This window comes from Lissotriton helveticus, chromosome 2_1 (assembly GCF_964261635.1).
Source record: "Lissotriton helveticus chromosome 2_1, aLisHel1.1, whole genome shotgun sequence".
NCBI classification, from domain to species: Eukaryota; Metazoa; Chordata; class Amphibia; order Caudata; family Salamandridae; genus Lissotriton; species Lissotriton helveticus.
In genome coordinates this window covers 934,992,855-935,017,926 of record NC_136059.1, presented here as the reverse complement: position 1 = coordinate 935,017,926, position 25,072 = coordinate 934,992,855, and the positions used below count along the sequence as shown (strand labels likewise).

The window sequence follows — 25,072 nt, the reverse complement described above, 5'->3', positions numbered from 1 at the left end:
ATGTAAAAGCAAAACCCAGGTCTGGAAAAGTAACTCTCCCCATCACTTGCAGTCATCTTGTCGCCTTAATTAAGTAGCACCAACAGGCAGTGTCTCTTAAAGGAAGAACTCTTCCTTGGTGTATTTGAGAGATGCAGTTCTTTGGAAGAAGTGTCTGCAAAGTGCTATGCTTCTGTTGGGATCTGTGTGAGGTGTCACTATTTTGAACACAATTTAACCTCAAGCTCCATTGGGGCATTGTCAGTGTGAAATGCAGCTCTTTAGGCAGGAATGGGTGTGGAGATTATACATGTGTGTGTATGCAATGGTGTCAACATGGGGTGTGCATATTTGAAACCACTTCTCTTGGGCTAGCAACTGGAGAATTATCTCTTTGGGATCAAACTAATTGGCTTGTCATTGAAGGATGAAAAGAGAGCAATGAAATCAGCACAGACAAACTTTAAAGTTAAATAAAGGCCATGTTATTATTGAGACAAGAAAAAACTAAAAAGAATTCCCCACCCCTTTAGTTTATAAACTAATAAAATGGTCAATGAGAAACTAATACATCATACCATTACTGTCTACTATGCAATAACCTAGCCTGTGTTTGACTCTCGGCTATCTCTCTCACCACTTTACTTAGTTCTTTGGGTTCTAGGCCCTGTTCACTTTGCATTGGCATATTGGTCTCCTAACAGACACCTTCTTCACACTGATCTTTTAGTCCTTTCTCAAACTTACCGGTATCAGGCCAGCACTGCCATAGCTCAGTGATTCCAGGTTATATTATGTCTGACCCGGACCCTCAGGGCAAATTAAGAGGAGGAATGTTCACTTGACTTGCTACCCCACCTCCTTTTTCTTAAAACTAGAAGCAACTGTATTCATCCATCTCCACCATTTGGTCATCCCTCATCAATCCCCAGCAAGTCTTACTTGATATTATTTATTGCTTCCGGCCCTGCCACTTTAACAGATTACTTTTCTCCTAAATGTATCTGTTAGCCCTGGGCATCCGTGTCCTAGCTTTAGCAACACCAGAAAGAGCTGGGGCTACCTCATAACCTCCCCCATCTACAGTACTTTTTTACTCTCACCACATCACCTTTTTAGCATCAAGCCCATCCTCCATTTTCTTGGCCACTTACTCCTAGCTGAATGTAACTCCCAAGTCTGTCAGAACTCCTTCTCACCACACCCATGAACTCCATTCTGTCCATTCTTCTCTTGGGCTAGCAACTGGAGAATTATCTCTTTGGGATCAAACTAATTCGCTTGTCATTTAAGGACGTAAAGGAGCAATGAAATCAGCACAGACAACATGTTGGCACTCTACTAGGACTCCTGACTCATTGCAAACCAGGCTGACCTAGAGACCCACCCCATTTTTAATATATTAACTAGGAGCAAGAATAAAATAATTCCGCCCACTAGTTAGGTATTTTTAATCACTCCACTCCACATACACTACTGCACTACACATAGTTCCTCACTACAGTGCTCCTACGTATTTTCGCAAGTCGCAGCACACCTCAATCCGCAGCGGGTTGGGATGGCCCTTTGATGAAGCATGTCACCGTGAGGAAAATCCGGTGAGTGAGGGGACTCAAGAAAGGACATTTTTCCTTTCAAGATTACATCCATTACCGATGATAATCTACCTCAACAGCTAGGTTCTTCGTCCGAGATCTTGGATATTTTGTGTCTACGATCTCTCTAGAACCACATCAATCTGATTCAGATTTCTTTTTCTGGGCATTTTTTGGTTTTTCCTGTTTCATTGCAGTTGCCAGGTCTTCTGCCGTGGCGCTTCACGAGATTTGTCTCTCCAGCCCCCCCCATGGGTTTATTTTTTATTTAAGCTCTTTGTCTTATTAGATTTTTTATTTATTTACTTAATACTTGGGCTCAATCATGTCGGAGGATGGCGATGAAGCAAAATTTTGCCCCCCCGGAAAAATTTCTGCGGATGCCCTTGAACCTGCATGTGATGATACCCTATGTACTGAATGTTATTGTCATGAACTGAGTTCTGCTGTCACTACGATGTTTCCAAAAGCAAAAGTTTTTTGTATTCTGTAACCATATGCTCAAAGTGATGTCTTTTATGGTTGTTATACTATGAAAATCAATTAAAAAAACAAAAAACTTTACTTGTGGGCATCCCCACAAATATATCAGCGGAATAGTCAATGACGCCAAACACAATGAGGTGCCTGGCCCTTAATCAGTGGTATTTCGCCAACAGGGAACAGCAACTCTTATCTCAGCGCACCTGCACAATTTAAATGTCCCGCCTCAACTAGAGTGCGAGTTGCATCTTGGTAGATATAGTTCTACTCAATATAATTTCTCAGTAGATATTGCCATTCCCTTTAATAGTTTTTTTAAATCCCACAGTGAGTTGATTGTGGACACTGTTGCAATCCTTCATGTTTACTGTCCAAACCAACCGGTCACGTTGTTCGTACAGCTCCTCTTTTCTCCTGTGCTGACAATCCGCTCTTCTGCGGAGGGGCGCTTGCTCACCTCAAATGAAGACGCTGGTTCTCAATGTTATTAAAGCTGCTTACTTTACAACTGCTGTGAATGCGTCTTCAAAGCTTTAGACTTTTGTTGGAAAAATAATCACACTGCTGCCTTGCAGTGGAAGGCTGCACCATTTTCGCAACATAATGGAGAGGCTGCGCGGCAGTCAGGAACTATGATGAAGCCGAGGTCAGTGCAGCAGTTGCAAGTAAGTCAACCTGCATGACATTTGGGGGCCCACAGGAGGCTGAAAAATACTGCTTTTTAATGAAAGGACACACAGAACTCACTTAGGGTAATACACACACACACACACACACATATATATATATATATATATATATATAGCTATAGACCTCTTAAGGGTCCACTTTCATTGTATCTCTCTTAGTGCATATTAGGTCAATAACAATGAGCACAAGACCTTGCCTTGGGCTCAGGTGTACAGAATATGGCAACTCGTTGTGCTCTTAACATACTCCTGCATGCCTACGTCATTCATAGTTGAAAGTATGTTTCATTCCATCCCCAGGGTGTTCTCAGTTTCTGCTATGCTATATATATATACTAACAAGACTCCATCTTCAGTGTTACGGTGAGTTCAACCAATATATAATCGAATCCATGTTTACTATACATTTCAGTAAGATAGGCTCCCAAATCTACTTGAGCGAATCTTTACCAACAGATACAGTAAAAAACAAGAGTTAAAATGGATTTATTATTACTTCATCCCTGATTGCACCCCAACAGTGATGTGAATTGTTGCTATAAGCCATACTTACCTTGAATATGCTGGTAAAGGATCGTATACAAGAATTGTATGGGAAGCATAATGGTATGACTGGTGATACTGAGTAGCAGATTGATGTCGATTAACCGTTATGATAATCATAATACCATTAAATAGGTTGCCCTGTTGACATTTCTAAAGTGATGTACCGTGCAACCCCATCCTTTCTCGAAAAATCAAACGTTACCCACTCTTAAATCTCTTCCTTCCGTGTGCAAAAGTCCTGAACCCCCCCCCCAAAATAAGTCCTGCACTGAGAGCCATTGGGTGATATTGTGAAAAGCTGGATCTCTTGTCATTATTCAGATAAGAAAGTAGTAAAGATCTGCACACCTCAGCAGTACTCCGGTAGTCAAGCAACACTCTTAAACAGCTCCAGAAACTCACAGGTGTTCGTAGATCTTTATTTTATTCCCCAACGTCGCATATCCAAGCTAATTTAAATGAATTCATTTTTTTTAATACACACCTTACATTTCACAGAGTAATTGTATCAAACGGTCTCCATTTTGAACCAGTACCTGGACAATGTCTTGGTTCAAGTACACTAAATTATTTCAAAAGCCTCTCTCTATGTCTCATGAGCCTTCAGTTTCCATAAGTATGCCATTATGTTTCTGTTCCTACTATTTCTGGACCAATTGTTGCTCTCTGCTGTCAGGGTACTGGCTTTTACCTAACCTAATAGTCAGCTAACCACACACTCTGTCAAGGTTGTATTTTCTCCCAATGTGTTGTAAGACTGGTGTTCGCAACATAGTTATTCCACTCCAAAATATCTTGTGAAAAAGAAGTCTAAGCACTGAAATTGTTTGAACAATTCTAGCTGGCACCACAAAGTTGTGGCTAATTGAGGTCTCCTAAGAATATTGCAGTCTTCGTCCATATCCTTTGAGTGATTTAAATGTGTTGTCTCAGACTTCATCCCGGTACCTGTCAATCACTCCATTCCAGACCTGTTTGGTGGTCTGCTGGGTCGGTTTTTGCTGTTGATGTCTCCGATACCCAAAAAAACATTGCCTGCAGCAAGCTCAATTCATGCAATGTTCGATACCTTGCAAAACACTTATAGGGCGGGTCTTTACAAGCTCAAAACTACCAAATGTGACACTTCTTAGCTGTCTAATTCACTAATGGGGGCCACTTTTATTTTGGTGCCTGGGTCTACTTTCTGTCCCATTCCGACACTGCTAGGCATAATTCACAATACATCTTTAACATTGAAAACGTGTTCCTTCAACACACAGCTTTGGTGAAGTCAATCCAGCACTTGGGTCCATATTTCTATGTCTCATTGTTCTAGAAGTGGTTGGAATATACATTTCACCCACGTTTTGCACAACTAATCTTTTCACTTTATAAAGTTTGAAAAGTTTGTCATCTTCCTAAAACTTTGCTCATACGTGAACATTTCTGGAAAAAATGTATCAATTAATTTTCTGTGAAATAGCATATTTGGGAGAAAAGTCGGACGAACATAGCAGGATTTTATAGGGTATTTACCTGGCAAAACTTACTTTTGGGTTTTTTTCCACACCCTTCTTAGATGACTTTGCAACCTGTGTTCAGTAACTTACAAGGAAGATCTTTGCAGTTTTGCACACCCCCTCTGTCCTTCTGGATGTTGCTTCTATTTCCTGTCATGTTTACACTTCTGTCTACATTTGTGGTCATCGCCTTCAATGGCTTAACCCACACCTTACTCCAACACTAACATCTTCTTGCGGATCTCCTGAGTGTGGAGCTGAGCACCGAACTGTACTCCTGTTCGGATGTAGAAATCTAGCAAGAACCTTTCTCTGACATTTTATAGATCTGCTCATCTGTCATCTCCATGCAGCCAGTGTTTTTGCTCAGTCACTTGTCTGCAACTGGAAAACGTTTGACAATATTGTGTCGAACTCTACTGCCTTTTTGGTCCAAAGCATAGTCTTTTGGCTCTGTTAGACTTTGACGAATAAAATATTCTGCGCAGCTCATTCCTTGAAAAACGGTGGACGAATTCGTATTCATACGCTTTAACCATTGTACTGCACAATAGCATACCATCGAGGACATTCCTTCCAAACACCGTGGAGGATCGCCGTCTTCTTTAATGCGTTCTTTTCTTGAGTTTGTATGAGTGGCCTTCACGTTTTTGTGGCATTTTCAGCATATGCATCGAAGGTGGCTTTGAAGGTTCCTTTCAATTTGTTTCGATGAGCAAGCACAGGCACTTAATTCAAGTTCCCTTTCGTTGAACGGGTGACCCTGAGACTGCAACTTCAGTTATAGTACATGGAAGGCAGCAAGGCAAAACAAATTCATACTAAAAGAGCAGTAGCAAGGTGTGGTGGGACCTTGCACACAGTACAGATAGTTCCACAAAATTGCATTTTTACAGACCTAGAAATGGCTTTAAGTTTCAAAACCAACATAATAAGTTGTTATTTTTTTCTGCTTTTGTTCCCTCCCAGATGACGAAAAACAAAGTGGGTCATTCTGATGGTGGTCGGAACGCATCCGATGGATTATCCGATGTGGTCTGACCACCATCTGCTGCTGCGGTTTGACCGGGGCATTACAATGCGTGCAGTCGGAGGCAGCAGGCAGAGGCCCAGTCTGACGTTTGAGCCCATTGGACCGTCAGAGGGTCAGTAATGCATACAATGGGGCGGTGCCTTCCTAGGCACCGCCATAGGGATTACAATGTCCCTTTCCGCCTGTCCTTTCATGGAGGTTCAGCCGCCATGAAAAGGCAGGTGGAACGTGACTTTGGGGCGCCACTAGCGGGCCCCCTTTCCACCTGGCCCTTCCCTATGAGGCCGTCATGGTGCCTGCCACACGATGCAGGGATGTTTTGAAAGTGTACTTTTTCTATTGTGGCTTGTGCTGCAGCCAGTAGTACAAGCCACAGTAGAAAATATACACTGTGCGACCACCATGAAGGCAGTCACATTGTAATAAGAGCAGGGGGACTGCCAACTCCCTGTCGGGCGGTCCCTCTTCCGCTACGGTGCCGGTGGGACGAGATGATGCAGTGTTCATCACTATGCTGACCACAGGGTCACCACAATAGTCTAATACAAAAGATGCTTTGAGTGGGCCCACTCGTGCCCGAGCCCAGAATGGCACTGATGCATGCCTGTCACTGACTCACCTGTCCCAGAGGATGAATGCCTCACGCCCCTTGGACTAAGCCTGATCCACAAATATGATGTGATGCTTATGTCAGTAGTACACACTTCAGTTCCTCTTCAAAATTAATTTTAAATGGGCTTCATTATACCTATCGGGTCTGGAAGGATGATAGTGGGTCCCTCTTTATAACACAAGCTGTGGCTGATGGAGGCTGAGAGCAAAAATTCTGATCTCAGCATTAAATTTCATTACATTGGAGACACTCTGGAGGAAAATAGCAAGCCAGAGTCTCTGTGCGCGTGCCAGGGCAGTTCATTGTGACGAGCCTCGATGGACCTTTCTTTCATCACACCATCTTTATGGAGACCTTCAGAGGATCCATTCTTACCCGCCAATAGTGGTATCGTAAAGTGCAGCATGAATAGCGTTGTAAAGTGCAGAGGCTGCAGTTACAGTCCATAAACACATTTATTACAGCTAGATGCATTGCAGTGCTTATGGTGGCAATTGAGGCACACAAAGCAGGAGAGATCCATCTCAGTTTTACTTTCTGATAGTATCGTAACTTTTTTCTTTACATCAGATTCTGAAAAACGATAACCTTCTGTGTCATATAGAGAAGAGAAATACGAAGGAAAAATTAAACGAAGGAAAAAGGCAATAATCAATGCACTCTCTTGATGATGCAATATGCTGCAATTTGCTTTTGTCTTATTGCATGGCTATTTATGTCTTTATTGTTTTTAATACCTAATAACTATTTATGTAAACATGCATGGTAAGCACAATAGTCTCAGGTGCATGAATATTGATTTGTGCACAGTTTCAGGTGTTTGAAAATGTGCAGGCGTTCTCCTGGTTCGCTCTGCACCTGCCACAAATGACAGCTCACATACACCACCATAGGATGGTTCTTGTCCAGGTGGGTCGCCTTACAAACTAAGTTCCACCGGCTCCATATGATTGACAAAGAGAAAGTCAGTGAACAGTGCTATGTTCCACTTCCGGAAATGCTCATTTCTTTCTTTCTGAAGGCACGTGGCGCATATTCTCTTCAGCACTGTTTCTGCTGGGCTTCATGCATCTTCCTCATCATCTCCCGTCTTTCCAGCCTCTCCAGCCATTCGTTCCGCAGCCTGAAATATGAAAAACATACAAGGAGTTAGACGCCATCTTTTTTGCATACTTTCTCTTCATCACTTAAACACTGCGGGCCTGATTCACACAGTTAAACTTACACTTTTGTGTGAGTTTACTATTTTATTGCTATTTACAAACCCCAATTTAATAGTAAGTTTACTGCTGCAGAGATTCCGCAGTCGGGCGGAGAACTCAACACACAAAAAGGTAGTACAGGCCTATCTTTTATGTGCATAATTCTATGCCTCGATTGCGGAGCCTCCGCAATCGTAAATTTACTATTAAATCGAAGTTTGTGAATAGCAAAAAAAATGTAAACTACACAAAAAGAGTACGTTTACCTTTGTGAATCAGACCCTTAAATTACACTCTCATGGCATTGGTGTGCTGCTGCATTTCCCTCCATATTTTGCGTTTCTTCGACTCAGGGAATGCCTGGGAACATCTACCAAAAAGCTGCTCGTGGTGGTTGCAGCATTCCTCTGTGAGGATTTCCAGTTCCCTCTCCAAGAACTTCCACTTGCGGCATCTCTCCTTCTCAGCCTGACGGCTGGCCATGGCACCGAAGTGGAATACTACATTTAGTGGTAAACCTGCCTTTTTATAGCATTCGAAGACTAGTTTATACCAATTGTAGTATTCAATAGTGTTCTTTTTGGGAAGGCTAGTGCATGAAGACTACTGATATGTGAGTGGTACTTCTTGAATACTAACAGAATACTAAGTACATACTTATTTGTAATCGCATAGTCTTAATTTACAATGCAGAACATTTAGTTAATACAGACAATTTGAATACTACTGGACATTGCCCAGACTACTATTAATATTCTATTCAAGCTGCATGCTGAATGGTAGACCGGTGGCTTATTTATTATACCATTTTCATGCCTTATTAATTGTTGTTTTGTGTAGTATAGGGTAGTGTTTTAGGTTTAGGGTAGTGCTGGGGGATCATGTAGGGTAGTGATTGAGTGTAGGGACAGGACTGGGGGTTGGGGGAGGGTCGTGCTGGGGGTAGTGTTTTAGGGTTTAGGGTAGTGTTGTGGTGTTTGTGTAGTGAAGGGTAGTGTTTTAGGGTTTAGGGTAGTGCTGGGGGGTTGTACAGTGTAGTGTTTAAGTGTGGAGACCGGACTAGGGGTCAGGAGAGGGTCTTGCTGGGGTAGTGTTTTAGGGTTTAGGGTATTGCTATGGTGTTTGTGTAGTGTAGGGTAGTATCTTAGGGTAATGCTGGAGGGTCGTACAGGGTAGGGTTTGCATGTGGGGACCGGACTGGGGGTCAGGGAGGGTCGTGCTGGCAACCCTACTTTATATTCTTTTTGATGAAATGCATTCTCACACTATGGCAGTAAATCTAAAATACAAATGTAAGGTATAGGCAGAGCAAAGGTTCCAAGGGGTACTGGAACCTGAATCAAAAATGAAGCCTCGGTAACCAGTTTACAAAGGTATGCAATTATGCAAATGGTCTTTAAAGACCTATGAAAAACTCGGGGTGTCAGAGACAAGACTCCAGACAATGCCACTGCCCAGCCGGTCCCGCAGCTGCACATGAGACACATGGGTGGGGGTAATAATTGACTTTCATAAAGAGAACAGAACAGTTGTGTATAGATTCAATATTATTATTTTTTGCAGTTTTGTATAGCACTAAGTTAACCCAAAGGTATTTAAGGGATTTACAAAAGCACCGGTAACTCACGAACACGTTCATTTTTGTATACACGGCGCGATTAGGTAATTTGCCCAAAATCACAGGATGTTGATCCGAGAATGGAAACATAGAACCTGGCCGTTTTGCCACATCCCTCCTTATTGTATAAGTATTGTAAGCAGCCACAGCACCATTGAACATTATAGTACATCCTTCTAAAGTCAGATCTTCTCATTTCCAAACTCCGAGCCGACATTCTTTTATTATTCTTTTACATGATAAGTTCAGATTTTCGCTACGTTTGAATAAATTAGGTTTACCGTCTTCTTGTTACTCTCATGTGTTCAATAAAGTTTGTTAAAGTAAACTGGATAAGGGCAGGGGTGTCTGGTCACAAAGGGGCTGGTGATAGAGGGGCTAGGGATGTCTGGTGGTAAAGGGGCGGGGTGTCTGGTGATACAGGGGCTGGGGTGTCTGTGGTGCAGCAAAAAATGATGAGATGGGCTGAGGAGCACGCAGCAATGCCACCACCCCCCTCTTCACATAGCAGGACCAGTCACAGGCTTCCGAGCAAGACTTTGGGACCATAATTTATGCTTTTACAAATTACCATGCACTGTCTACTGTCACGCCAATAACGTATGCACATGCACAGATAAGATCTCTTTTACAGCGTTACTGGTTTCTCCCGCCCCAGAAGGATGAACCTACGATTCTCATGGCCGTCACAACAGTTAGTTATCCTTATCCACCCACTCGACAAGCTTACCAGCTGCGTTTCAGCCCTGAGAGGTGAGCGAGTAGTGGAAGGCAGGGCAGCCAGGGGATGGGGGTGTGGGTGGTGGAGGCTGCGGGGGACGGGTGAGGTGCGTTGTCAGCACCCCATTCCCCTCCGAACCTACCCCCACCCCTGGCCGGTCTGACTTATTTGCCAGGGCAGGTTTGCATACCCAGACCGGCCCTGGCTGCCTTCCTGGTTGTAGGTATTTAATATAAATATTGCACATGTATGACTAGTCACTCTAATGGACAGTCTCTCTACCCTAACTTTCCCTCTGCCTTCTTTCTCTGGCCTATCTCTGGTCTTATTTCTTTTCCCCCATAGCCTCATTCCTGAGTTCATTTATCATCATACAATAATTTCTATTCTGGAGTGCAGTGTTTTGCAGCTTCAAATTGAATGATAGAATGTTGAGAATCTGGCATTACAATGCTATTTCTTTAGCTAAAATTATTTACTTTTGCACAGCATTGCATAGTCTATACCAGTTTGTTTGAAAACTTCCCATAAGAAATATGTGCATATACCTAGAATGTTTTTTTTCTGTGCAGGTGCTGGAGAGCGTGGGGTCTTGCCTTGAATTTCTTGCCTTTTGGAACAATGTTGGTATATCCAGTACAGATTTTTCCTTTGCATTCTGGTGCTTGCAGTTCGGTGTATGAAATTCCAACTTATAAGCACCGGAATACAAAGGAGAAATCTTAACTAAATGAATGTCTAGATCCTTTCTTATGGGATCTGAAAATCTCAGAGCTCTGAAGTGCACATTTTTTTGTGTGTGCAGATTTATATAGACCCGAAGGTACTGGAGTGCTTTACATGAGCACCAATTATATTACACAAGGACACGTTCATATCATGGGAGGCACGGGGAGATTGTAACTTGCCCAGAATCAGAGAAGCATCATTGCCGAGACTCAAACCCTGTTCCCTAGCTTCAAAGTCAGCTGCCCTGGCCTTTAGGCCCCCTCTCCCTTTTCTCGGTAATAAGGCAGACATGGTACACTAGTTGATTCCTGAGCAGAGTAAAGGAGATTTTTTGTGGTTTGTTACACCATGGAAGAAGCAGGCTCAAAAAGATCCGATTATGCTAGAGAGGGACCCCACAATACACACTGCGCATTGCTGTGGGCTGGCGTACCGCTTTACCCTATCAGCTCAATACTTTGTTTTCCCCCTAACTGTGCCAAGAGCACAGGGAGCGCTGTGGCTCAGAGGACATACACGTTTGATTGCCATGGTGCATATGCTGCAGGGATTTGGTAGGCTGGAGCAGCAGGTTACTCGCAGCGCACTTCAATGCACCGGGCCACACACTGCCTGTCAAACGTTTATTTTATTGTAACATGATATTTTTTGCATCATAACATACCAAATTTTGATTGTGGTGCTTTTACAGCCTGAGCCAACCCGTAACAGGACTTGCGATTAATTTGTAGGCTCGCCTACCTTTGCATTGGATGAGGCAAGCTAGGATATCGGTTGTCATTGCCAGTGCTTGATGACTACACACACTTAATTCTGTTATAGTCCTTTCTCTATTTCCTTAACCACACAGTAGTGCCTCCTCTGCATGGGACGGAAGCGGAAGTTGAGCAAAGTCCTGCTTCGTCAACAATGTGAAGATTCAGGGAGAGCGTACTGAAAATAAGAAAGATTTGCTCTGTTTTGTAGGTATTTAGCTCGAGGACAGGGAAAAGAGGCAGAAAGTGAGGCGGTGTGATTTTTGCTGCCTCCATGCGCTCGTTATCTGCAAACGCCACACTTTTTTTCCAAAGGAGGGAAGCCCGCCACTCTAATTTAAGGCGCTAAAATGTGAAGACCTGGTTTCAAAAGAATACCCATTGTCTATGTATTTTTCAATCTATATACCAGTAGATGCGGCTCTTAAATTTCTGCCATATTTAAACAATTAAAGTGTACTACGTAGCTTCAACGTTGTATTTATCTATTTAAAATAACATATGGAAATCAATAAATGCTCTTAGAGATATTGGGGCAGATTTACAAGCCCATTGCATCACTTTTGCGTTATGTTTTACTTGGGAAAAATGAGGCAAAAATGGCGCAATGGGCTTGTAAATAAGGACCATTGTTTAAATAGCTCCTTTAAACTCAAGTCACAAACAGCGTGAAATTTCCTGTGTGTAACTGGTCTCGGCCATTGTCTGGTCGGTTAACGGTGGTGCCTGGGGCAGTGTTTGGGTATCAAAGGATATTCACACACTGATCCTCCGACTATGCTGCAAGAACTTACGGGGCACCAATGTAAACACCATCTGCTACTGTGTCCTGATTCTCAGCCAGTTCTGCTGTGCATGGCTCGCCTCCTGATATTCTCTGCTCTTCTACAAGGTCTGACACCTACTGATGTCCTGTGCACACCGAGTGAGCACCTCCTGCTGCTCCATGCTTCACCATCTTCAGCTTCAATAAATAGTCACACGTTTCTGTGCACAACCACCCTGAAGATTTTCCACCAGCCACCTCACCGTAAAAACATTATAATTAATGCATTGAATGTAAGATTAACGTGCAAAAATATCCTATCCAATACTTTCGGCTCATGTGTTTCAAAAAATGTAATATGGAAGATACAGTCAGTATCACCAGAGATGGACACAACATGCCTCTGTGATACACATCTATTATACATTTTGAAACGAAGGAGCTGACCTGAGTTTATACTTGAGAAGCACAAACCACAGAAGCTGGTGGTCTACTGAGTACCACACTCAAAACGTTGTATTTTCTAAAACCGTGTCGGTGAAAAGTACTTTCAATGAAAGATGCTATTAGACTGCTACATTAAAAAAACAAACATTAACAAATCCATCCTGTCTGGCATTTTAAGTCACAGTAGTCCTTCATTTACTGCTGATTTCCTATGTGGTTATGGGAATGGATGAGTGAGTGGATTGTTGGATAAACGAGTAAACAAATTGAATGGATGAATGAATGTGCAACGTAGATGAGAGAGTTGCCTGAATGGATGCCATGTATTGATGTGCCAGTCTGTTTACCCACCTGCGCCCACGCACATATACTCATCCCTCTATCAACCAAATATGTTAATCAATCCATATATATCATCACACCATCGATCTAAGCATCCATGTATACATCCACAAAAAAGCATTGTTCTTGTTACCCAGGTATGGACTCACATGTATGAATTCATTGATCACTCCCTAGCAGTCATATACCCATTCACCCGTGTATTATATACAAGTACCTGTAAATTGTATATGTGCCTGCATTGGCGATGACTGTTTTTGTATTATATCCCTATCTGTGTTAAATGGGTTTATTTGTGTTTTGATCAGTGTGTGCTTACTTGCTTGTATGTGTATTTGGGTGTCCACATGTGCCAGTGGATGTGTGCAGTCCTGTCAATTATCACGCATCACGTGTGACACTAACGCATTTCAGTGTGGTGATCCGCATCACCGCACTGAAATGCATTGTCACGCATTTGCATAATACCTCTACCTCCCTAGCACTGCCTAAACTATATCATGGAGTGAAAGTATTGCAGCTGGCAGCGCGCCTGTCCCTACCTGGGGTGTGTGCGCTGTTCCTGCTGCAGGCTTGGGTCTTGTAGCAGCGTTGATGCTGCTGTTAGTCTCGCTGTGCAACAATGTTACATTTTGATTTCCACGTCGCGGCTCTCACACAGCCTGACATCGCGGTATTGCCCAGGCCAGTCTAATACATCCATTAATCTGACGCCGAGGGGAGGGGGGATGTCGTCCTGCTTGAGAAGGCGGGGAGTTTGATTTGAGAGGAAGCGGCTTGGACTGGCTACTCGTGTGTTGGCGGCGCCACAATTTTAGCTCCTGCGGCACTGCCCGGGCCGCTATTGCATGCTGTCCCACGGTGAATCCAATTATTCATCACCAGGCTCAGCTTCACGCAATGGAGTCAGTGATCGAAAGTTGCAGGGGCCGCCGAGGACAACCTAGGCTGTCACTGATTGCGGATAACACTTGAGGACAGCCGGCCCCTAGACTAAAGAGGAAGGCGGTAAACCTGAACTGTCACAGTGAATTGCAGTTCACTTGCTTAGGAGAGTCTCTGCCTACAAAAGAATCAAAGTAAGTACCAGGCAACAGAGCAAGCCAAAATACGTGACAATCATGATAGGCTAGTGCACACAAAGGGAGAGCTTGGAAGAACTACACAAATCAACGAAAAGGGACTCTTGGTATGAGTGACATGAAGATTGACGCAAAGCTTCCACTACAAAGTCAGAATCAACATCTTTCAGCTGCGCCTCTGCTGCTCAATTATGCCACACACTGAAGTGACGAAGGTGGTGGGCCCGCCGTCAGTCCTTCGACCTGCGCACTGAACGTTCAGTCAGGAATTGCCTGATCTTCTCTACATAAGTGAGTGAGGCAGCTTTACACTGTTTTATCGTGTATGTGTGCTCCTGTTGATTTAAAATTAATAGGGAAGTCAAGTTGAAAATCAAGTGGCATTAACGAATGCCATAAGTCTGCCTTTGTATTTGGATGTGTTTTTTCAATGATTGGCGGGCTTTGTGCTTGTAAATGTCTTGACGCGTGAAAGATTGCGGGAATGTTCTTCTGTACATTTGTCATGGAACGTCCGCTTCATGCCCCCTCGCTGTTTCTATCATTCCTGTGGTGCACGGATCCTTTCTTAGAGGGTTTTCTCGCTGCACACCCTGCTGAGATTGTGGCGAGTGTGTTATTTAAGGCTCAAATGGATATCAAGTACACCCATAACAAAGTAGTTTATGTACCGAGATAGTTTTGAGTCAGTCATTGTTGCAGTGTTACAAGTGAAACTACTGCCACCAAAATGTTACATGCTTTTTTTTGTTGGGCTAAAGCGCCATTCTGGCTGGAAAGTCAACTTTGTAAATGTGGTCAAACTACAGAGACGGTTAATAGTAAAGGCCTGTGCCAGTAACTCTTTTTGTATTAATAAATGAGGAAATCCTAATCCAAAAATGAATCACTGCGTGTGCCATCAGGACTGAGCATAATGCTTACCACAGAGCTGGCTCGTGACCTTCCTCAAAAGAAAGTGTTCTAAAAGTCAGGTTAGTGAGAATATACTATCAGCCTAGCTGTGGCCTAAAAGAGTTCCTCTCACGCTCCGCCTTATGCAGCCTGCTTACAGCTCGTGGTCGGTGTCAATGGAGTGACTCTGCAGCTGATTATCATAAATTATGGACGCCATCTAGACTGCTTTATCTATTTTTTTTGCAATTCTGGCTGCAGTCTGACACATTAGTTGTTTAACAATTATTTCATATACTTTGTAGCAGTGACTTAAACATTTCCGTTGCTCAAAATAGGTGTAATTTCGGATATTTATATGTTTACCCCCTCTTCATTCCTTTATTTTGCTCGTGAGCAAGTGTGTCACTCATAGTCGCTGAAATGTCACTCATAATTTCACTGAAATTATGAAAATGTCACACATAGCAATCTGAAACCGTGGCAGCTTTGTGTGTACCACTTACCTCCTCTCGGGTGACTCATCTGTACAGTTGAGGGCGCCCTGCTCTTTTAATTAACGATGCCGACATTGTTCAACTACAGGGCAATACTTTTTATAAGCATTTTTCCGCGGCTAGAAAAGTTAGCTGGCATTTACGATCGCCTGCTCGAACAACCGAGCATCAGGTTAGTAGATGGGTGTCTCCCTACTACTTGTACATAGCTACCCGAGCCTCCAGCAACATGGCTGCCGCAGCGAGGATAATCACAGTCTTTTCTGACCACACGCCCATGAGCCTCTGCGGCTGCTTTGATTTCATTGGACGCCTGAGGTTGTCAGACGGAAGCAGGTTTGCAGGGAAATTAAAAAAAAAAGTTATCCCTCGCACTGCTTTTATCCGAAGAGTAAGAGGGTGTGTAAAGATGAGCCAGACGTGGATTGATATGGATATGCTTTAATGTAAGCAATGAGCGAATACAGGTGAGCGCCAGGGAGTGTCCGCTGCCTTACACCAAAGCTCCTTAACTGCTCCCACAACATACGAACACATACACATTCTAGATGTCATCACGACATTCTAGTCTTACCTACACGAGCCTTAAAGGAAAAGTACAACACAACACATCCCCCTCTTTCCAATGAGAGAAGAAGGAAGACATGTCACTTAAAACAAGGAAAAGGAAAAAGAAACAAGAAGAACATAAAAAAAATAAACAATTGATATTATAATTATCCAGTAACATAATCTTTGAGCCAAGAAGGTGAAATGCGAGTTCTTTTGCCCAAACCTTTCTCATTGATATTTAACTCACTACTGGCATTGTCTGAAACATCATCGGTACTGTGAACCACAACACTTCCCCCCTCCTCACAAATTGGGTCATTCACCAACTCATCTGTGTTCCCAGCCATCCCAGCAAGATGTGCCTGTAAGTCACTATCCTCAAAGTGGTCCTCCATCCAATCATACATATTGGAAGAACAGGGCATTTCTTCCCTCAATCCATCATGTAGATCATTACTGAACGCTATGCTTTTCAGGTTCCAAACCTTACCATCACTAAGTCTGACCGCATTCCTCAGAACTTCAATCACCTGTTTCTGTGGTTCAAAACGACTTTCACCCTTAGGTACCTTATACGGTTTCTTCACACGCACCCATTCACCAACTTTAATCTCCACCTTCTTCGTACCATGGTGATTGTCATAAAAAATGTTACTTTTGGAATGGAGTAACTCCAGATCTTTCCTCACCTCCCTAGGTGACCATTGTGTAACTTTCTCATCAGTCAACCAACCAGGATTGATCTTACTTCTTGGTAGTCTCCCCCTCATCATAATGAAAGGGGACAACCCAGTACCAGTTTGTACCATAGTTCTGTAAGACCATATCGCTTTTTGTACTTGGACCTTCCAATCTAAATTCTTATTAACAGCTGCCTGGATGACACCTTTGATCACTCTGTTGAACCTTTCAACGGTGCCATTCCCACTAGGATTGTATAAGGCAGTTGTCTTATGTTTTACTCCACATTTCTCAAAATAAGTGTTAGCCATGTGTGATAAAAACTGTACACCATTATCCGTTAGCACACATACCGGCAAACCTTCCAATATAAAGATTGTATCCAAAAACTTTAAAACATTAGATGTGTCTGCTTTGTCCACGAATCTTACAATAGGCCATTTAGTGAATAAGTCAATAGCCACCAAACCAAATTCTCTGGACTCCCCAATGGGCCCAATGATATCAACCGCAATAGTTTCCCACGGAAGTCCCGGAATTAAACCCTCACTCATACAAGGTTTCAAAGTCCTGAGAGTTTTATCCGCAGAACTACACACACCACAATTCCTTACAAAAAATTCAGTGTCCTTATCCACACCAGGCCACCAGAACATACCCTTCACCAAGACTTTGTTCCTCCCAATACCAAAATGTCCCTCATGACATAGTTCTAGAACTTTTTTCCTTAAAGAAACAGGTGGAACAACCCTGTCTCCTCTGAACAGTATATCTTTTTCCAAAGACAACTCCATTCTGACTTCCCAAAATGCTCTAAAATCTCCTTCTAAAGAACACTGTCTAGGCCAACCATTACAGATGTATTCCTTAATTTTCTTGAGCACCACATCTTTGTCTTGTTCTTCCATCCACTCTTTATTGCTAATGGCAGAAGCTCCCGAGTCATGAATCAAAGCAATGCTAACATTCCCCCATGGGTCATCCGCACACTCCTCTAATGGAGACGGCAGTCTAGACAAGCAATCAGCAATTACATTGTCTCTTCCAGGTAAATAAACCATTTTGTAAATAAACTCACACATGCGCATGGATAATCTTGCCATTCTAGCTGAAGCCCCCGAAATGCCCTCAGACGACAGGATCTTCACCAAAGGACGATGATCTGTTCTGATAGTTACAGGTTTCCCCCACACAAAAGCCCTAAAGTGTTCAAGAGCCCATGCACAAGCTAATGCCTCCCTTTCAATGATGGGGTACCTGACTTCTGCCGGGGAAAGTGCTCTAGACGCAAATAAAATTATTAACTCTTTCCCTCTCTCGTTTACTTGAGATAATACAGCACCTATACCCTTATCACTTGCATCAGTAGTTAGTTGACATTCAGCATTAGGATCAAAACTTGCCAAAGCACTGACACCCTGTAATTCAACTTTAATCTTATCAAATTCTTCCTGGCACTCGTTTTTCTTGAGTAAACTGCGAATGTTAAATACTTTAGACGCAAAGTCTTTTACAAACTTAGCGCAATACTCCGCCATCCCGAGAAAAGCTCTTATCTCCTCTTTGGTGCTAGGTGCACTTGAATTCACAATGTTTTCAATCAATTCAGGCTTGGGTTTTACACCTTCCTCACTAATGATGTGCCCCAAATATGATACACTCCTTTTACCAAACTTACATTTTGATAACTCCACTGTAAGTCCTGCCTCTTCCAAAACTTTCAAAACCTGCCTTAACCTATCATCATGTTCCACTTTGTCCTTTGCAGCCACTAAAATATCATCCTGAAAGAATGCAATCATGTCCAAATTCCCTAGTAGTTTATACATCAACTTCTGAAATACAGCCGCGGCTGATGCCAATCCAAAAGGCATTCGTCTAAATTGGTAACACCCAAAAGGTGTGATAAAAGCAGTCAGGTGTTTAGACTTACTCTCCAATTCAACCTGGCGATACGCAGCAGATAAATCTATAGTTGGGAACCAGGTAGCATCCTTAAATGAGGCTACCATTTCGTTGATTTTAGGTAAAGGGAATTTCTCTACAATGATGTTGTTATTGAGATGGCGTAGGTCAATGCACAAACGGATCTTACCGTTGGATTTTCGTGCCACGACAATAGGACTGATCCACTCTGAAGCTTCCACTTCCTCAATAATCCCTTTAGCTAGTAATCCTTGTAATTCCCTCTTTACCTCATCTCTAATCAACATTGGGACCGGTCTAACTTTGTGCACTTTTGGTTCCGCATTTGCCTTAAGTAAAATTCTATGTTCAAACCCCTTTAATTTCCCCAAAACTGTACCAAACACTCCTGGAAATTCCTTACTTAAAATATCACTCAACTTGCTCTCCTCATCCACAACCAACACTTTTTCTTCACTATTAGGGTCTAAAATTATACTTAAACTTTTCTGATCCCACCATCCCAAAACTGATGGTCCTATTTTAGACACGTACAATTTTCCCCTCGTGCTCCTTCCTTTAAACCAAAATGTGAGCCATCTGTAACCCAACATCTCGATTCTTTTCCCTGTAAATCCTACTGGACAAATATCTGAACTTCTCAACTGATCGCCAATCTTTCCCACAAAATGTTTCTTCCACACTTCCTCATTTACAATCGTGTAAGGTGATCCAGAATCTGCATAAACTTCCACCATTACACCCCCCAAGGACACTTTACACAAGGGTTTCCCCTCTAATGCCTCATCAGATATATTGATGACGTAATTACCCCTCACATTCTTTACCCATTCCAAATTCTCCTCCTCTTCTTCAACAACCACTCCTTCCTCGTCCCAAACATATTTTACATTGCTTCGTTTGCGACACATTTTTGAAAAATGCCCTAACATTCCACAAATTCCACATTTCTTATTTATAGCAGGGCAGGTCCTACTAAACGCTAAGTGTTCTTTGCTATCGCATCGATAGCATCTTCTCTCTTCTCCTTTAGTGTCTTTTTTTTTAAATCTACTGGGTTGAGCGTTCCACCTTCCCTGTGTATTAGGTTGAAATCTTGTAGGAATTTTGTTATGTGGCATTACTTTACAAACAGCACCTGATGTCTTCTCGAGTTCAGTCTCTTTCACCACCGTGAAACACCTTCCTGACATTTCCGCTTTCCTCATAATGGCTAACACCTCCTCCAATGGCGCATCGCCATTCACCCATAGTCTATCTTGAAGCGTAGTGTTATTGTTATGCATCACAAGCTGATCCCGTATTAATTCATCGTTTACAGCTCCAAATTTACAGTCAATTGCTAGCTTCTTTAGTTCATCCACCCATTCATCCACTGTTTCTGTTTTGTTTTGTTTCCTTTGAAAGAATTTGTGCCTAGTTACACCCATACACACTTTTGGTGCAAAATATTTATCCATGTTTTTTACGCAGTTTTCAAAAGCATCAACACTTGTATCTTCAATCTTATTCATTCTGGAGTATGTTTTAAGACCAATAGCTCCTAAGCAATGTTAAAGAATCCTCTTTTTCTGTTCTGGTTTCATTTTCTTTTCCTCATCAATTGCCTCAATGTAGTTGATAAAATACTCCTTCCACTCAATCCATTTAATTTCTGGCTGAGTTCCTGTAGCCCAAAATGGTTGTGGACTATTTATGGTAAAATTCTGTTGTGCCATACTGTATTCAATAACTACAGTAGCTTCACCAATTACGTTCTCCACCGAATCTCCACTCTCCATAAACTATTTAATATAACGTAATTTAAATATATTTTTCCTTCTTAATATGCTCCCCGACCGTCTCACCTGTATTCTTCCTTATGCCCAGTAACTTCTTAATTGTCCTCACAGATTGCAGTTCATCGCGTACTGACAAACGCGATATCAGCGTTACTTCAAAATCTAAATTGCGCTTTACTAAAATGTCCGCCGCGCAAGGTTACGCTGCGTGACCCAGCGCCAGCGCGTCACTTCCCCCAGACGCCGGCTGCTGCTTCACGCGCTAGGCGCTCACGCCCTCAAGCAGATCGTTGCTCCTCTCGCGCTGCTGCTTGGAACCTTGCCGTATTTTGTAAGATGCACACCAAGCATCTAGCAGGTAAGGCGTTTCGTGGTAATAGTGCAATTACACTAGGTATGCCGCCGCCACTCTCACACGCTTACCGCCTAAAGCTGCAGAAGTCTTTTTCTTCTCTTTTTTTTTTCTTTCCTTCACAAGTAAGGTCACAACCACGATGAATCTTTCCCAGATAGGTATCCGGATGTGAGTCAGCTTCCAGACAGGGTTCTTCTGTCGATCCCAAACGTCGCCAATTGTAAAGATGTGGTTGTCCACGAATCTTACAATAGGCCATTTAGTGAATAAGTCAATAGCCACCAAACCAAATTCTCTGGACTCCCCAATGGGCCCAATGATATCAACCGCAATAGTTTCCCACGGAAGTCCCGGAATTAAACCCTCACTCATACAAGGTTTCAAAGTCCTGAGAGTTTTATCCGCAGAACTACACACACCACAATTCCTTACAAAAAATTCAGTGTCCTTATCCACACCAGGCCACCAGAACATACCCTTCACCAAGACTTTGTTCCTCCCAATACCAAAATGTCCCTCATGACATAGTTCTAGAACTTTTTTCCTTAAAGAAACAGGTGGAACAAAAAGGAAAAGTACAACACAACAGGGTGGAACAAACTACAACCCTGTAAGCGGCGGTTCAGGTATATACTTTAAGATTTGAGAAGTCGAGCAGAATTGAGGGTTCAGTAACTAAATCAGGATACATTTGCATCACAGTAATGCTCTTTGTGCAGTGCAGTGCATGCTTTCTATAATGTGAAGAGAGATGTTCATTGGTTCGGCACGGGACCCATACGGCATTCCACTCAGAGGCTCCTAATTTAGAGGACCGGTAATTATATAGTTTGTCTTTTTACTGATGGTGCGGCTGGGTATTGGAGTTTTGAAAGACTACCGAGTGCATTAAGTTTTGCATTTGAAGTAGCGGTTATTTGATAGGTAATCCTTCACCCCTATGATCATTGCACTGGAATGGGAGCCGAAACTCTCCAGGTTTTCTGCTGAAGATTCATGCTGCCACTTTGAATTGTCCAATAAATAACCTTTGGTATCCTTAAACTTCACAGCTTTCTGTTTCTGGATTGTTTGAAGGGCGCTCCGTTTCCGTTTTGTTTGAGCCGCCCTGCAGGGTCCAGGGCTCCCTTTGAACTGAACATTGTTTGATTTTTTACACGGTATTTGAGAGCACGACCAGCTTGTAAAAGTATTTCATGCACGGAATAACTTTCGGATTCCTTGGTTAAGCAAATGTGGCAACGTGCGCAAAAAAAAAATCAGACACTGATTTTAAATGCAAGCATTGTTATCCACCAGAAAAGTGGTGCCCTGCAATGTCCTCTGAATCCATGGGGCATCATATGGGGCATGGTTCGATAGCAGGGATGCAAGACGGGTTTACAGCCTCCCTCCGCCCAAGCCCACCGCATCCATACTCTCACACCTGCATTGTCCCGGCACATAATGTGCATGGTTTGTCCAACCCTGACCCTTCACTGAAATATCCAGGAATGGAAACAATAAAAGGTGCACCCCTTTTATTCTTGCTGCAATCTAGACAAGCCTGCTTTAAACGATGGAAGGGAAGGGTGTTTCTTTAAACCAGGAATACAGGTCTCTTTTTTTAAATAGGGCGTACAGTTTATTTCTTATTAATATATTTCAAGATCTGGGAAGTCAGGCCCGTTTGGTAGGGTAGATAAGATAAAACTTCAGAATCAGGGAAGTAAATATATGGATTTCATTAGATGCGGAGCAGTCAACACTGGAGGGAGAGTGCACTTCTTATGTATTTGTTTCTGAGGTAAGTTTGCATTTTCATACAAGAGCTGCATGTTAAGGCCACCACAACTAAAACCACCAGTACCATAACCACCACTACCATTATTACTACCCTATGGTGATAGTATAATAGTAGTAGTGGTTATAATACTAATGAAACATTTCTATTATTAATTACAATACTTAATAATTTTTAAAAAGCCATTGCCATTTACAATACTAATAGCTCCCAAACTCGCAATTGCGAGACCTATTGCATTGTAAATGCTCATTCTTTCACTTGCAGCACATAAGTGCATGTGTGTCCAGGCCACCCCTTACCATTCTGCGTTCCTTGCCCCCTCCTGTGTTCTTGCTTACTCCTACCCCCTTCCGTGTCATTGCTTGTCCTGTCATTTCTTGCCCTGTTCCTTCCATTCCATTGCTTGAGCCATCTCTCGTGTTGTTGCTTGCCCTGTCTCTCCCACTCCCCCTGTGTTGTTGCTTACCTTTTCCCTCAAGCCCTCCTCCTGCATTATTGCTTGATGTTGGGAGAAATGTAAATAGAATGTATCTAGGATGGGCAACAGCAAAGGTAAATTATAGATGAGAACACTGGAGTTGGCATTGCTTGGTGGGAAAAGATGTCCACGAGAAAGGATAGGTCTGTGAATTCAAGGCATAAGCACAAGGGGAACCAGGCGATGGGTATTTGATATTTGATATTTATTAGTTTTTATAAAGCGCGTCTATCGCTCCGGAAGGAGCATCTTGGCGCTGAGCAGAACAGAAGAAGCCAACTGGGCGTGAAACAGGATCAGATGGCTGCGAGGACTGAAGAGTCGAGCTGAGAGAATATCCATGTCTTCAGGAGTTTCCTGAAGAGGCTTTCTGAGGGGGCGTGCCTGAGGTAGGAGGGGAGGCTATTCCATGCCTTTGCTGCCAGGAGCGAGAATGTCTTTCCGCCCTTTGTTTTGAGCTTAAACCTGGGTATGGCAACCAGGTTGGCTCCTGATGACCTAAGGGAACGTGATGGAATATAGTGTGTGAAGCGCTTAATGAGATAGGAGGGGCCTGTGTTCTTGGTGGCTTTAAAAACTGTGACAAGAAGTTTAAAAAGAATTCTTTTGGGGAGGGGCAGCCAGTGGAGAGTGTTAAGGGCTGCGGAGGCAGAAGACCTTCGGGGGAGTTTGAGGACGAGCCTAGCCGCTGCGTGCTGTACGCTCTGTAGCTTCTTACGGGTAGACTTCTTTATGCCTGCCAGGAGACCGTTGCAATAGTCAAGCCTAGATAGAATCAGGGCAACAGCAACTGATTTCCTGGCAGAGATAGGGAGAAAGTCGAAGAATTTCTTGAGTTGTCTGATAAGGTTAAAACAGCATCCCGCCGTGATGCGCACATGATCGTCAAAACTGAGGGAAGAGTCGAATTGTACGCCCAGATTGCGGGCCGGGGAGACTGCACTGGGAGGAGCTTCCGAATGTTGAGGCCACCAATCTTTTGGGGAAAAACAGATGTCTTTGCCTAAGGGTATGATTTCCGTTTTGGCGCTATTGCACTTTAAATGGTTGTTTTTGAGCCAAGCAAATACTTGGGAGAGGCAATTCTGGAATCTCAAAGCGGCATCCGGTGTTTTTTTATCCAAGGTGACGACGAGTTGTGTGTCGTCAGCATAAGATGTTACTAGGATGCCATGGGATTCAATCAGGGCGAGCAGTGGGGCCATGTAGATATTAAAAAAGAGGGGACTAAGGATAGACCCCTGGGGCACCCCTGATATAATGGTTTTTTCACCGGAGAGAAAGGGGCCAAGTGAGACGGTTTGGGACCTTTGGGACAGGAATGACGTTATCCACTTCAGTGCAGTACCTGCCACACCGATCTCGCGCATTCTGTAAATGAGGGTGTCATGGGAGATGGTATCAAACGCGGCAGTCAAGTCGAGCAGGATGAGTACAGCGTGTTTCCCCTCATCCTGCAAGAACTTGATGGTGTCGGATAGCTCGATCAGGGCAGTTTCAGTGGAGTGGCCGGGGCGGAAACCAGATTGTTGTGGGTGGAGGATGTGGTTATTTTCCACAAATGCTTTTAACTCCTCATGTACTATTTGCTCAGTGATTTTGCCTAGTACCGGGAGTAGGGAGATTGGGCGCATGTTGGAAAGGTCTGTGGGGGATTTATTTTGTTTTTTCATTAGCGGCTTAACGATGGCCTTCTTCCATTCTGCGGGGACGGTGCCTGAGCTGAGGGATTGGTTAACAATGGAATTGATGAGAGGGTTGAGGGCCTCGATGAAAAGGTGGAGGATAGCAGGGGGGCATGAGTCTGTGGGGGCTCCTGATCGGCAAGACATAATGGCCTTCTGGGTTTGGAGCAAGGTCACTGTTGGAAAATTACCAAGCCGGGGCAAATTGGTGGTGGCAGGTTGTGGGGGGCCGGAAGAGGGGGGAAAATCCTGACGAATATTATTGATTTTCTCCACGAAGAAGTCGGCGATTTGGTCACAGAGGGTTTGGGATGGGGGGATTTCCACTGTGAGGG

The 25,072-nt window shown here is 43.3% G+C and overlaps 1 protein-coding gene across 2 annotated transcripts in view; it reads right to left on the bottom strand.

The window, feature by feature from the left end:
* Window positions 1-2,863: 2,863 nt before the first annotated feature.
* Window positions 2,864-25,072, bottom strand: part of LOC144819548 (protein FAM240B-like) — a 251,421-nt gene continuing 229,212 nt past the window's right edge. For both annotated transcript variants that reach the window (XM_078677388.1, XM_078677389.1), the window contains exon 3: window positions 2,864-7,563. In XM_078677388.1, coding sequence (XP_078533514.1) covers window positions 7,482-7,563 — 82 coding nt within the window. In that variant the 3' untranslated portion in view covers window positions 2,864-7,481. The remainder of the gene's footprint in view (window positions 7,564-25,072) is intronic.